The following is a 15,990-nucleotide window of genomic DNA, read 5'->3' on the forward strand; positions in this document are numbered from 1 at the left end:
CAACGAGCAAACCTGCGGGCCAACATATTACTCCTCACCGCCAGTGCCCTGCGTTCTCTATCAATATCTAAATGATCTTTAAGGTCGTCGGTTAGATAATGCCCAAGATATTTGAAGTTATAAACTCTCTGTAATGGTGCACCGTTGAGATAAATGACCGGCACATTAAGAGGCGGCATTTCCGGTCTTTTACCGGCGGCCTTAAAGATCATGTATTCACTTTTTTTTACATTGTACTGTAATCCGTGTCTGCTCGCGTAGGACTCGCAAATACTTAGGAGCCTTCTCAGTGCCTTCACCGATGGGCTCAACAACACCATGTCGTCTGCGTAGCTGATGTTGTTTACACAGACACCGTCCACGTGACACCCCACATGCGTGTTGCTGAGCTCAGATATAAGTCCGTCCACATACAAGTTAAAGAGCTTTGGCGAAGACAACCCTCCCTGTCTTACGCCACACTCCAACCCGTACGAGTCTGAACGTGCACCAGCCCATCGGACACAATTGCGCTGATTAGCGTACCAATACTGAAATATGCTGGTCAATTCCGTAGGTATGTTCCTATCCCTCATCTTCTGCCATAAGACGTCGTAGGAAACTAAGTCGAAGGCTTTAGAGAGGTCTAGGAAACATGCGTAGACGGTAGTGCTACGTTCAGTGTAATACCGGATGGCATGTTTAAGGCTCAAAATGGCAGTTTCAGTCGAGAGGCCAGGTCTAAATCCAAATTGTCCGTCCTGAAACTGTAAGTAGTGGTCAAGTTGGGCGTTAAGCATGCCATCCAATACTTTGGCGAGTATTATATATGCGACAGTATGTCTGTCTATCTGTCTGTTACATGTTCAGTTCTTCACACTTAAACCGATTTAGATGAAATTTTGTGTGGAGTGGAGATAAGTTTGAGGCTATATAGGATAGTTTTTCTCAATCATCATCACCATCTTAGGCAGACGAACGACAAGATGTGTATTTTATACTTACCTACTTGAACCAGTTATCACATTTTTGGATACCGGTGTGGTTTTTGCAATAACTTTTTTGCATACCGGTGTGGCTTTTGGTTCAGAGATTTGACTGATACCTGTAATAAAAACCAAAATGAAATCAAGGGCTTACATTAACCCACAAGTTCCTTTGATATGAACACGAATAATTTGTTTCTTAATCAGTTGAAGACGGAAGCGATCGTATTGAAGTTGAACTAGTAGGTTAAGCCTCAGTTCCTAAAAAACAATAACAAAGATAAGAGGCACATTAGGGGAGATGTGGGTATAATGATCCCCTTAAGCGAGAAACTTTACTGTGTTCACAGTTGGAGACAAAAACACAAGATTTAGGTCTTTATGAATAGTCCATTTACTTAAATAAGTAACTGCATACTTATTTCTCGTGTTTTTTATATATTTAAATAATTATGTTATGTTTTCTAAAGGTTTAGTAAAGGATCATTTTATACATAGGTAAGTATAAAACGATCCCTAGGGTAGAGTTAAAATAATCACAGATGATTCCTTTGAAATATCAAGATTTCTTCGTCTTAATCATTTAAGTCAGTCGATTCCGGCGTTTCTTTATTTTCAGAAGATGAGTACTATTTTTTTGTTCTTTTTTGGCCTTATTTTTAACGCCGTCAGGGACACAGATTTTGCTTGCTATTTTAAAAGGCAATCCATAATTTAATCGCATTAAGAGCCCTTAGCATTTCTTCCTAAGGTCATTTTTTCGGAAGTAAGTGGCTTTGCGCACATAAATTCGCGACATGATATGTTATGGCCTGTACAGGAAATGCTCATAGTAAATTACTTAAGGGGTAAAATGATTCCAGGGATCATTTTACGCCTACTAGAAGAGATCATTTGACCTCAAACACCAAATTTGAAATATCGACAAAAATATAACTTTCAAATTCAACTTGCTTCAGTATAAACATCCTTAAAGTATAGATAAACATCATTAAGATCAGACAGTGAAACATAATTTGAATAAAACGCAACAAGCTAAAAGTAATGGAATTCGGAAAATAGGCTACCGTAGATTAGACGTAGGTATATGTTTTAATTATTTTCTAATAAAATCACGCTACGTACTCATACCGCCATGACACTTTAAGAGGCAATTGGCGGGGTCACGGGGAAGACGTTTAATGCATATTTAGATAGATGGCATCAGTAGTTGCTCAGATAAGAGGGGGGATCATTTCACTTTGAGGGATCATTATACACGCATCTCCCCTAATACATTAAATGTTCCGCTCTTCGGGTGGCAGTCTCCGAACTCTCTTTTGCCAGACACTTCCTAACCAAAAACTTTTCTTCTTCGTATATTCTATGAAAGAAAGGAACTATAGGTAAACGTTATTTTAGTTTTTTTACATGAGAAGTAAATACAAAAAAAACAACATATACTGAATCCCGCTACTGCTAGTGAAGAAAGAGATAACGGTGGCAAAGAGGGTGCCCGCCGCATCCTCGTTTATCGCCCACGTCCTCGCCCACGTCCTCATCCTCTATTTCTACAATGATGTCCAAAAACCTTCAATCGAGTGAAAGTGCATAAATCCAGGAGATACCAGTTAGGCATGTGAATTGACACATTATAATTAGAGGATTATTTGCTTTTATTAGGTACCATAAATAAAACAATTACCAAAACACACCGTAAAATAAAAGAATACTGAAGATAAAGACGTTAAAAATCTTAAAATGAAAGTCTTATTACAGATTATTTGCGATTTTTAACATACTTCATTGCCAAAACGCACAGTATTCGTGGGTATAAAAAAAGCTAATAATGTGCTGACAGATAAAAATAAAAAAACCGCATACACTCCATTCGATAGCCAGCTACCACAATACGATGTTGGAAAGTCTACTTACCAGAATCATATGAGTGGTTAGCAAAAATGTGTCAACCCACGTTCATTTTGCAATTTTTTGCAAGTTTTTTGGGTTCTTTATTTTATATATTTTGATTTTGATACGTTTTCGTTTTTACGCTGTAGGTACGTATGTTGGAATTAGTCATCAATTTTATTTTTAAGGCGTGTAGTTAACATTTTTATAGGTTAAACTGCAATAACCATGCATTTAATTTTCAGGTGAATCCCAGGCCTACAGATTCGACGACAACACATCCAAAATCTAAGTAAATTTTCGTTTGTACTGATTGTTAGGTTACGTAAATGGACTATTTTGCAATTTAGTGAATGAAGTCACGAAGACAGACATAATGAAAAGGGGTAAAAGTGACTTTATAAGGTGGATTTTCTTTTTGGGTCAGTGAGGGCAGCTACCAGATCCCGTGCTGCTACGAGAAAACGGTCTTAGAAGACCTTCCCTCGATTTTAAATTAAGGAAGATTGGCTTTCACAGATTTTGGAAAAAACATACAGGGTGCGAGAAAAAGGTCAATTTTGACAAACTTGTTTTTTAATGCAAATCGATCCCATTCCTATTAAGAATCAAAAGCTTGTATGGAACCAAAAAAAATTTCCGGCTAGAAAAGCCACAAATCGAGGAAAACTTTTCCCGTACAATTTGTATGAAATTGAAAACTATTATTTTTTACATGGTGTTTTGTTATGCCAATCGATTCCACTCCTATCCATTATCAATAGTTTCTTTCTATGGAGTCAACTTACGGTTATCTACTTAAAAGCCACAAATTAAAGAAAACATTTTCCATAGATTGACTATGGAGAAAATGTGAAACTTTATTCACATTTTCCTATAATACAAATCAGTCCTGTTATGTTTAAGGACCATAATACTGTATGAAGACAATACAGTAACAACATTCAAAATAACTAAAACAAGGATTTTATGGCATAATTATTTGTCTTTGTTCATTTAATTTGATTTTGAGTATCGAACAACGCTGGTATGCTTGATGCTAAGTTGTCTTAAGCTGGCCACACACACTAGGTTTTGCGTGTCGGTTTTGCTTGTGCAAGCAAAACCAACAGGCACGACCGAGTTCCATAGGGCACACACACGTAACGACAAACCTGCACAAACTCTCAGTTCAAACCATCATGGCACCGGTAGCGGTCGTTGACGTCGGTTAGGTTTATATTTCGTCAGCCATACACGCATACAAACCATGAATCCACTCCACACTTAAAAAATAATAAAACTGGCCAAGTGCGAGTGGGACTCGCGCACGAAGGGTACCGTACCACTCCGACTCGCACTTGGCCGGTTTTTTGTATTTGTTGTACTAGAGGCAACAGAAATAGATCATCTGTGAACATTTCAACAGTCTAACTAGCATAGTTCATGAGATACAGCCTAGTGACAGACGGATGGACGGACAGTAGAGTCTTAGTAATAGGGTCCCGTTTTACCCTTTGGTTACGGAACCCTAAAAATCTACTAAAAATCCTCTACAATTGCATTTCGTTTGCGAGACGACATTGTGACTTGCGACCTATCCCCTCGGCAATCACTGGATAACTGAAGCCTATCAAGCCTGCCAGCCACACACGTTCAGTTATGCCTGCGCAAGCGAAGTGCGCAAGCACAACCGACAGGCAAAAAATATAAATTTTGATATTTTCAATTTTGCTTGCGCAGGCAAGGAGTTTGCTTGCGCAGGCGAGGAGTCATGTCATACACACGTTCAGTTATGCCTGCACAAGTAAACTGTGCAGGCATAACCATCGGTTATAACCTAGTGTGTGTGGCCGGCTTTAAGCTGGCCACACACACTAGGTTTTGCGTGTCGGTTTTGCTTGTGCAAGCAAAACCAACAGGCACGACCGAGTTCCATAGGGCACACACACGTAACGACAAACCTGCACAAACTCTCAGTTCAAACCATCATGGCACCGGTAGTGGTGGTTGACGTCGACGCAATAACGCTGTTAGGTTTATATTTCGTCAGCCATACACGCATACAAACCATGAATCCACTCCACACTTAAAAAATAATAAAACTGGCCAAGTGCGAGTGGGACTCGCGCACGAAGGGTACCGTACCATTATCTATAAAAACGGAATAAAAATCATGGGAGCCCCACTCCGACTCGCACTTGGCCGGTTTTTTAGTATTTGTTGTACTAGAGGCAACAGAAATAGATCATCTGTGAACATTTCAACTGTCTAACTAGCATAGTTCATGAGATACAGCCTAGTGACAGATGGACGGACGGGCAGTGGAGTCTTAGTAATAGGGTTCCGTTTTACCCTTTGGGTACGGAACCCTAAATATCTACTAAAAATCCTGTACAATTGCATTTCGTTTGCGAGACGACATTGTTGCACAGTGACGTGCGACCTATCCCCTCGGCAATCACTGGATTACTGAAGCCTACGTAGGTTGCCCTGAAAGTTTCGGGAATTGGAAAAAATACGCGTTTAAATGAAATAAAAGTACTTTTATTGTTTTTCAAAGTATTCTCCTTTGTGTTTAATGCACTTTTTCATTCTCTGAAACCAGTTTTCAAAACAGTTATTGAACTCTGAACTGGGGGTTGACGAAATGGCCATTTTAAGCGTGGACTGCTTCTTCCGCGGTCTGAAAACGCTGACCACGCAACCGATTCTTTATTTTCGGGAAAGTAAAAAAATCGTTGGGACTTAGGTCGGGGCTGTACGGAGGATGGTCCAGTAATTCGACTTTTTCGCCCTTCAGATAGTCGTTTGTTTTCTGAGCAGTATGAGGGCTGGCATTATCATGGTGTAGTATAATACGGCGGTTAGGGTTATTTTTTCGCAGTTCAGCAAAAACAATCGGTAAACAAACGCCTATATACCAATCGGCATTGACAGTTCTTCGATCTTCAAGAGCAATAGTCGCCACGTGACCCGATTTGGAGACAAACGTGGCTACCATTTTTTTGATCGTGCTGCGAGAACGAACAACTTTTGTTGGCTTCGGCTCGTCTTCGTAAACCCATACTCGAGATTGGTTTTTGGATTCAGGCTCATATGCGTAAATCCATGACTCGTCACCTGACACAATACTAAAAACGGCAGTTGAGCTTCCTCCATTAAATCTTTTTAGGGTTTTGTGGCACCAATTGACACGGACCGTTTTCTGCTCGTCAGATAACAAGTGAGGAATCCACCGGGAAAACAACTTCCGCACGCCCAACTCTTGCTGTAAAATAACTTGTACCTGACTCATTCCAATGCCTAAAGTCTCCTGAATTTCCCGATATGTAACATGCCTATCTTCTTTTATCAGTTGGCGAACAACATCGATGTTTTGATCGGTAACGGCAGTTTTCGGTCGACCCTCACGTACGTCATCCGCAAGAGACACACGGCCACGTTGAAATTCCGAATACCACCTGTATATTGTCGTCTTCGAAGGTGCTTCACTACTAAAAGCAATAGTCAATCGGTCTCCACATTGTTGTTGTGTTAATCCACTTTTAAAGTCATAATAAATCATTGCTCTAAAACTTTCGCGGGACAGCTCCATTTTCACCAGCGACTCAACGACTTTAAAAAACAATTGAAAATAGAACATTGTTTTTTTTTTCTAAGTGGCCAGTGTTTTCGAATAATGAGACTATGCTTGTAACAAAGAGGTATAACACATGTCAAATATACGTTCCTAAGTATGCAATTCCCGAAACTTTCAGGGCAACCTACGTATCAAGCCTGCCAGCCACACACGTTCAGTTATGCCTGCGCAAGCGAAGTGCGCAAGCATAACCGACAGTCATGTCATACACACGTTCAGTTATGCCTGCACAAGTTAACTGTGCAGGCATAACCATCGGTTATAACCTAGTGTGTGTGGCCGGCTTTAAATTAAAAAAAAGCTAATCGACCGAGGTATTTTAAATTTCGAACGAGTTGCTCGTTGTTGCTGGAGCTCGAGCGTTTTAAAAGTTTTATTTATTAATAAATAAAAATGACATCGAATGAAGAAAGATTAGATTTGTTGGAAGCCTATTTTGTTAATAATAAAAACTTAACTGCTGCTTTAGAGTGGTACAGATTAAAATATCCAATGAGAGTCACTCCAACAAGAAAAGTTATTAAAACCCTACTGCACAATATTGTACGAGGCGGCAGTTTCAAAAAGAAAAAAAAAACAGACAATGATATTAGATGAGAACTTCGATTTAGCGGTATTAACACTCGTTGAAGCTTATCCGGCTTGGAGGATACAACTAAACGGAGTAGCCATTAACAGGCTTTCCCCTCTGTCGAAAATAGGCGGCCAACGGTCATACACAATGTATGGACTGACGTTTATCTGACATGGCTATTTTTACGTTACGCATATATTTGACGTTCCCCTCCCCCGCAAAAATCGGCAGACTGTTTTGTACAGAAAATTACAGACATGGCGTCTCCGTTTGATTATATCCTCCAAGTTATCCGGAGATCTCTTCAAGAGAAGTAGCCAAGAAAATTGGAATAAGTCATTCTTCAGTTTTGAAAATTTGGAAAAAGTTCGGGTACAAACTTGGAGGATATAATCAAACGGAGACGCCATGTCTGTAATTTTCTGTACAAAACAGTCTGCCGATTTTTGCGGGGGAGGGGAACGTCAAATATATGCGTAACGTAAAAATAGCCATGTCAGATAAACGTCAGTCCATACATTGTGTATGACCGTTGGCCGCCTATTTTCGACAGAGGGGAAAGCCTGTTAATGGCTACTCCGTTTAGTTGTATCCTCCAAGGGTACAAATGTTACCGAAATGGCCGAATAGTTCAATCGTTACATGGCGGAGATAACATTCGCCGAAGTGCTTTTTGCAATTGGCTTAGAGCAAGGGCGTTGGCCGATCGTCGTTTCCTGCGCCTTATTTTATGGTCAGACGAATCCAATTTTTCAAATAACGGTATGTACAACCGACGAAACCATCATTATTGGGCAAAAGAAAATCCATTTCGTAGTTTCGACAGCCATAACCAGGTTCGATTTTCTTTTAACTGCTGGTGCGGCTTAATGGGTAATCGCGTAGTAATGGTAAAATTTTATCAAGGCACACTAAACTCCGAAATTTATGAAATGAAATGAAATGAAATGAAATTTATTAATGTATGTTGAGAAAGGGTTACATATTAAGCTTAAATTAATTGCTACTCTAGTAGTCTCACCAGACTCTACCTTTTCAGGCGTACAATACATTTCACACACAATCACATTATACAATATCAATTTAAAATAATTATAACTAACTTAAATAAATAAAATAATATCAAAATTAAATTAACATTAAACTTTAAACATAAAAAGTGTCATTTAAAAAATCGTTTAAACTATAATAACATTTCTGTATGAGCCATTGTTTAACTAAGTTCTTAAATTTATAAAAATTGCATTCCTTAAACATGTCCGGTAACTTATTTTTCTCAAAAATGGACGGCAAAGTCGACGTTGCCGGTTAAAAAATAGGTCGCGAAGTGCATAGTTTATGGTCATTCAAAAAATTAAAAAGTTAAAAACATTGCAGTCTCGATTTCGGGACTGCAATGTTGCATACAAATTCCATTATTTAACGAGTTCCAAACTTTTTAAAACTTTAAATGGCCATATCAAATGAACGCATAGATCCCTTAAACAGCCAAACAGATGATCAGCGTTAAGCCTATAACAGACTATCACACCGCACCGCGACCTTGGAACGTCGCACCCATAAGTGAGAGCGTGAAACAGATTATCTCTTTCTCGCTCTCACTTATGGGTGCGACGCTCCAAGGTCGCGGTGCGGTGCGATAGTCTGTTACAGGCTTAATGTTGGTACCGCGACTATTTAGGTGTCTCAAATAGGTTGGCGTATTTTCAGCAGAAAAATACACTTCTTTTTTTTTTAAAGGCGGCAAGCAAATCTTTTTAATGGTTGTACTCTTTTCTGTGGAAATTAGAATGTGGCTTCTGTAAAATATTTCTATTTCTTGCACCATTTTTGAGAAAAGCACTATATATGACTCGGCTGGAAGGCTACTTGCTGGCTTCGGATTCAATTAAACGGACTCCCAAGGTCGTCCGTTTAAAACGAATCCTCAGCCTGCAAGTAGCTACTTCCGAACCTCGACAATAATGTACTAATAAATGGTTATACACATACAGTACGCATTTTTGGAGGAAAGTGCTAGCTTGACCGCGGGCTTATATAGTTTGTGCTTGTGTTGCTCCCGAACTTGACGGGGTCGTAGCTGTTGTACTTCCATAAACTGGGTTTTATACTTGTGCACGAATAATGCAGCCTCCAAAATGTATAAACAAGGGAAAGTGAGAATACCATTATCTATAAAAATTGGTCGACATGAGTCCAGTTGCTCCATCCCAAAAATTGCTCTAATGCAGCGTTTTTGCACAAGAAATACCTGGTCTCTGTCTGTACTATTTCCCCATAAAACTACACCGTAGCGGAGAGTTGAACACTGTCATATTGGAAAGTCTTGAAGATCAATTGGAGGAAATGCCGCTTGCTCTTCGAAGAAGAATTTTCTTTCAGCAGGATGGAGCACCTCCTCACAACAGCCGCAACACTCGAATAAATTTAAACCAAAAATTCGGCACTCAGTGGATAGGGACACACGGACCCATACAATGGCCACCTCGTAGCCCTGACCTAACACCTCTCGATTTTTTTCTATGGGGCTACCTTAAAAACGAAGTGTACAAAAAAAAATACGCCAATGTCGAAGAATTACAAAATGCGATTCATACCATTTTGACTAGCATTCATCCTAACACTCTGTTAGCCGCAACAACGAAGGAAGTGAAAAAAAGAGCTGAAATGTGTGTTCAACGAGACGGCTACCATTTTGAACACCTAATTTCGTAAAATAAAGCGGCCAAGTGCGAGTCGGACTCGCCCATGAAGGGTTCCGTATTTAGGCGATTTATGACGTATAAAAAAAAACTACTTACAAGATAACACTGATTTAAACTTTCACGATTTTTACACATTATTAAATTATACAACGGGACTTAATCGCGTATCTAAGTTTTAAGATTTACCTCCGACGTTTCGAGGACGGCGTTGTCCCCGTGGTCTCGGAGAAGACTGGCTTAAGTTGACATCAGCATCGTCTAACCGCGCGAGTTTTTCGAACTACCTACCGTAGTTTAGATAGTAGATAAACAAGACCGTACAAGAACACTTGGTCTTGTTTATCCGCTTGAACGTTTTGCGCACTAGGGATGTCACTCTGTCGACACACAACACTAACGATATTCGATTTATCGACTGTCGATATTCGTTTACGCTTACATTTACTAATGACTGGATTCCATGTGGATGAGATCTTGAAACCCTCGTCCCGATTGAAATTACTATGTTTTTTGATTTCAATGGCTTCCCGTACTTTCCTGCTGTAGAAATGACGATCCGAGACCACGGGGACAACGCCGTCCTCGAAACATCGGAGGTAAATCTTAAAACTTAGATACGCGATTAAGTCCCGTTGTATAATTTACTTACAAGATCTCGTTCAAACCAATTTTCGGTGGAAGTTTACATGGTAATGTACATCATATATTTTTTTTAGTTTTATCATTCTCTTATTTTAGAAGTTACAGGGGGGGGGGACACATTTTACCACTTTGGAAGTGTCTCTCGCGCAAACTATTCAGTTTAGAAAAAAATGATATTAGAAACCTCAATATCATTTTTGAAGACCTATCCATAGATACCCCACACGTATGGGTTTGATGAAAAAAAAATTTTTGAGTTTCAGTTCGAAGTATGGGGAACCACAAAAATTTATTGTTTTTTTTTCTATTTTTGTGTGAAAATCTTAATGCGGTTCACAGAATACATCTACTTACCAAGTTTCAACAGTATAGTTCTTATAGTTAGCGATGTTACGGTTCGACTTCACAAACCGGTTCAAACCGGGTTAGGCCTGAAGTCGACCAAACCGACGTGAGTGTACCGTAAGTCGACTTTTCGATTTGTTGCTGCGTCACTTTCGTTTGACATATTGAGGAAAGAGATGTTTGTATTGTACTAACGCGAGTCGATTCCAAACCCGTATGAAAAATGTTGCCATGCACATTGCCGCCATTATTGAGTCGACTTATGAGAGTTAAGTCAAAACTTGGTACGAACAGGTAAAGTAAAATAAAACTTATTACATGAGTTTTAAGGTTCACTTTCGCATGGGCTTAAAGAGATCGGCTTGGCGGTAAACTTCGGTTCGGTTTGGCGGTTTCGCGCCGCGTCGCTTTGCGCGCGGCTTACGGAAATGTACGAATTCGCGCCGATAACTGACAGAACCGCACGAGACCTGACGCTCTTTCTTGCTTACTCTTATACTGCTTTCCCGTTTTAGCTTTAGCAATGAATGAAATTGTGATCTACCGCGCAACGCAACTAAATTGTTACAAATGTTTCTAAGAATTATTTTAATTCAAAGTTTTTGTTGTCGTGTGTTTTATTTAGCAAATAAAAGTAAATTGTATGAACACCAAAGTAAATAGTTACTTATTACGATGCCGGGAGGGAGGAAACGATCTGCTGTGTGGGACGTGTTTGAAAAACCGAGTGCTGAGAAAGTTGTGTGTAAAAGATGTGCTTCTTCGTATAAATATACTGGAAACACAAGCACAATGATGGCGCACATTAAAAAGAAGCATCCAGATGAACTGTTGGTTTCAGAAGAAGTGCAAAATGGTGATAACACTAGTAATTCTGTCCCAAACAATACTTCACTCTCCACAAGTTCTAGTCTCAGTACAAATGGAAGTAATCGTGACACGTTATGCCCAATTGCACCAGGAGAACCACCTGCAAAGCGCATTAGGCAAACAAGATTAGCAGTGCCCTCGAAAATCAACCAAAAACAAGGAGATGAAGCTTTGATTGACCTCGTCGTCTTAGATTTCCAGCCGATACAAATAGTCGAAAATGAAGGCTTTCGAAAATATTCAAAAACGTTGAACCCCGACTATATCATACCATCAAGAAAAAAATTGACACAAATGATCGAAGAAAGATACAAAACTAAATTAGCCGCCGCGAAACATAAATTACAGGACATTGAATACATTGCGATCACATCAGACATTTGAACCTCAGATAGTAAAAAAAGTTTCATTAGTGTAACTGCCCATTATATAGATAATGATACGTTAAAATCCTTTGTTATTTCTACATCTGAACTTCAAGACAGCCACACCGCAGAAAACATAGCTAACGCAATTCGGCGGATACTAGAAGAATGGCAGATAGACACAAAAGTAGTAAGTGTCGTAACCGACAACGCTGCTTCCATGAAAAAGGCCGTAAGTGACATACTGTATAAGCGGAACCACTTTTGCATTGCTCACACATTGAATCTGGCAGTTAAGGATTGCATAGAAAAAAACAACTCAAACTCGATTAATCTGGAAAATGCCGTCAATGACGAAATAACTCAACTTTTAAACAAATGCCGAGCAATAGTATCTCATTTTAACTATAGCACAAAGTCATCATACGCATTGCAAGATATGCAAAAGCAGTTGGGCTCGCCCACGTTAAAACTGAAGAAAGACGTGAGTACACGTTGGAACAGCACTTTCTACATGTTGCAGCGCTTAATGGAGTTAAAAGTGCCCCTTTCTGCCACACTACGTTTGCTACAAGCAGCCCCACCTAATTTGCTTGCAGAAGAATGGCTTTTGATCGATGACATGATAAAGCTTTTACAGCCATTTGAAAGAATCACCACAATCTTATCGGGAGAAACTTACCCTACATTATCAAGTGTCATTCCCCTGGTGGTAGGCTTACAAAAAACAATTGCCGACAAAACTGTCAGTACCGCGCAAGCCAGTCATCTCCAACGAAATCTAATTAACGTGATTCAAAAGCGGTTAGGTGTTTACGAGTACAACAGAACTGCAGGAAAAGCAACGTTTCTTGATCCGAGATTTAAAAAAAAAGGCTTCGGTCTTGAGTCTCATGCTGATCTTGCACAAAAATATGTTATAGATGAGCTGCGAGATATAATGATAGCAGCAGATATATGGCCTGAAAGACAGCCTCCGCAGCCTTCTCTTAGCTCAGGCAGCAATAGTGTGCCATCGCGCAATAATGAGCCCGAAGATGAAATTTGGAGTGTTTTTGATAAAAAAATATCAGATTCAACCGCCGCAACAACTCCCTTCTCATCTGCAGCAAGCATGGTGAAACAATACTTAGAATTGCCCTATCTAGATCGCAAAAAAAGCGCGCTTCAATTTTGGCATGAAAAAAAGACTTTGTTTCCCTTGCTATACAGTTTAGCTCAAAAATACTTGTGTATACCTGCAAGTTCTGTCCCATCAGAAAGATTATTTTCTAAGGCTGGATTGGTGTGCAACGAACGAAGAAACCGCTTAGATCCTAAAAGAGTGGATCAAATTCTTTTTCTTAATAGTTGCTGCAAATCTTGTTAAGACGCAAATGGACGACCGCCCCGAAGCCCGCATTCCATACAAACGTAGTCCGCCATTAATATACTTTCTGGATACATCATTGAAAATATTTTTTTCCCATTTTGATGTAGGTATAGGTATCAACCTCGGCTATTCCCCTTTGATTGTTTTTTTTTTCCAATTTTTTTTAAATACAATAATATAAGTGTTACAAACGACTACGTATGTATGAAAGAGCGGTCTTCCACTTTCCTATTATTTTTAGTTGTTTTTTACTTTCAGTTTCTTAGGCATAACCTACTATAATTAAAACATTATATTCTTATATTATTCATTGTTTGTTATGTGATGAGAGTAAGAAAAACGTTAATTATACGTTATTTGATTTACAGGAAAGTATTTTATTGTACCTATACCTTGCATTTCAGTTACAGGGATCATGGCAAAAAATAATTTGTCGGTATAGAAGGGCAATTGGCAATTTAGAAATTCTAGGCACGACTTAGGTTTCTCGCCTATTTTTACTGACAAACTGGTTTTCCAGACTATACGGACCATTAAAAAAAACTTGTAGATACCATTCGCTTTTAAATCTCCTTTTCATAACGATAATGGAATAGCATTAACCAAAAAATCTTAAGTTCTGATTGTCCACCCTAATTTAGGATCGAACAAACCGTAAAATTGACAAATCGATTTGGTCGACTCAAAACCAAGTGACTTTAGTGACTACACGCCATACATGGTGTGGTTTGAACTAATGATACTTAAAACTATAGAAGTTAATTCGATTTGGCCGAACCGGTTCGCAAACCGGTTTGGGTCTAAATCGGAGTCGACTTGTCCGGTTTGAAAATTTAGCGGTTTGACCCATCTCTACTTATAGTTTCGGAGAAAAGTGGCTGTGACATACGGACGGACAGACAGACGGACAGACGGACAGACAGACAGACATGACGAATCTATAAGGGTTCCGTTTTTTGCCATTTGGCTACGGAACCCTAAAAAAACAAGGTTGGTTGTTAAATTATTATGATTACTATTAGGCCTTACAACTTTCTTTATTCATAGACTCACTTATTCGTATCACATTTTTTATCAGAGACCTGACCCTATGAAAGACAGCTACGGCACGCCAGGAACTTATTTTAACAACGATTAATAATTATTTGTTGCAGTTAAAATGTCTTTGAGGAATGCCGTGGCACATTTAGGTACTAGTAGTAGTAGTAAAATACTTTATTGTACAAAAAGAAACATAAAACATGAAAGAACACACATCATTAGTACAAAGGCGAACTTATCCCTTTCAGGGATCTCTTCCAGTTAACCCTTGAGCAATTGAGGGAGAATTGGAGAACGGTAGACATAAAAGCTGTACTAATCGGCATAAAGATAAAAGATTTAATATCCTACAAGATAGGTCAAACCTATATCCTACTATAAGTATATACAAAGTATGGGATATGAAATATAACAAATATGTAAACAGCTATATATATTTGAAATATATAATACATATATACTAAAACTGCCTAACCGCATACATCTTTTAGATTCAAGTTCCGTCAGAAAGCCATAACTTTTTTAAATTCGCCTTTAGCGATGCGACCGATTGACACTTTCGAAGAGAAGACGGTAAGGAATTCCATAATTTGACAGAGTACACAGTAAAAGACTTGTCATAGGACCGTTGTTTGTGTGGTGGGATAGCCAGAGAGAGATCTGCACTGGAGCGGAGCCGGTGCCCGCTGCCGTCTGCTAAAAATGTAAATCTCTCCGAGAGATAAGGGGGAGAAGAAGGAGAGAAAAGGACGTTAAAGAGAAGGGAAAGCACATGTATGTCTCTACGACGCCGAATGGGCAGCCATTTGAGTTGGGAGCGGAAACATGAAATGTGATCAAATTTGCGTAAGCCAAAAATGTATCTGATGCAAACATTTTGCAAACGCTCAAGCTTGTCAAGTAGTTCCTCCGTGAGATCAAGAACAGCAATGTCCGCGTAATCAAGAAGGGGAATTAGCAGAGAACGTGCTAGCATGACTTTCGTGTGGACAGGGAGGAAACTCTGGAGACGACGAAGCGAGTGCAAGGAAGCAAAAAGTCTCCTACTGGTTTCAGTCACGTGTGATGCCCAAGAAAGAGTCTGATCCATGACAATGCCTAAATTTCTTACAGTGGCTGAGAAAGGAATGTGTGTTCCATTGAAGAGAATTTTAGGCATTGTCACTTCAGACAACTTAGAGATGAAGTGAGGACTCCCAATAAGAATTGCTTACGACTTTTCCACGTTAACCATGAGGCCGAAAGACGTTGCCCAGTCGCGAATAGAGTCAAGATCCCTGTTAATTTGGCTTATTAGCGGTCCTAAACTTTCTATACTAGCCGCTGAGTAAATTTGCAAGTCATCTGCATAAAGGTGGTAGGAAGAAACAAGCGACTTCGTGATCCCGTTAATGAATAAGGAAAAAAGTAGAGGCGACAGGACCCCACCTTGAGGGACCCCCGCGGTCAGTTCACACCACGAAGAAACAGTATCCTCGACCATGACCCGCTGGCGCCTTCCAAATAGGTAATCACGGAACCAAGAAAGTGCTAAGGGGGACAGATTGTAATTACGTAAGATAGCTAGAAGTACGTCAAAATCCACGGTGTTGAAAGCAC

The 15,990-nt window shown here is 39.5% G+C and overlaps 1 protein-coding gene across 1 annotated transcript in view; it reads left to right on the forward strand.

Moving 5' to 3' along the window:
* LOC134660637 (uncharacterized) overlaps window positions 1–15,990 on the forward strand; it is an 87,545-nt gene that overhangs the window by 19,014 nt on the left and 52,541 nt on the right. The window contains exon 5 of the mRNA XM_063516412.1: window positions 3,101–3,147. Coding sequence (XP_063372482.1) covers window positions 3,101–3,147 — 47 coding nt within the window. The remainder of the gene's footprint in view (window positions 1–3,100; window positions 3,148–15,990) is intronic.

Source organism: Cydia amplana, chromosome Z (genome assembly GCF_948474715.1).
Source record: "Cydia amplana chromosome Z, ilCydAmpl1.1, whole genome shotgun sequence".
Taxonomy (NCBI): Eukaryota; Metazoa; Arthropoda; class Insecta; order Lepidoptera; family Tortricidae; genus Cydia; species Cydia amplana.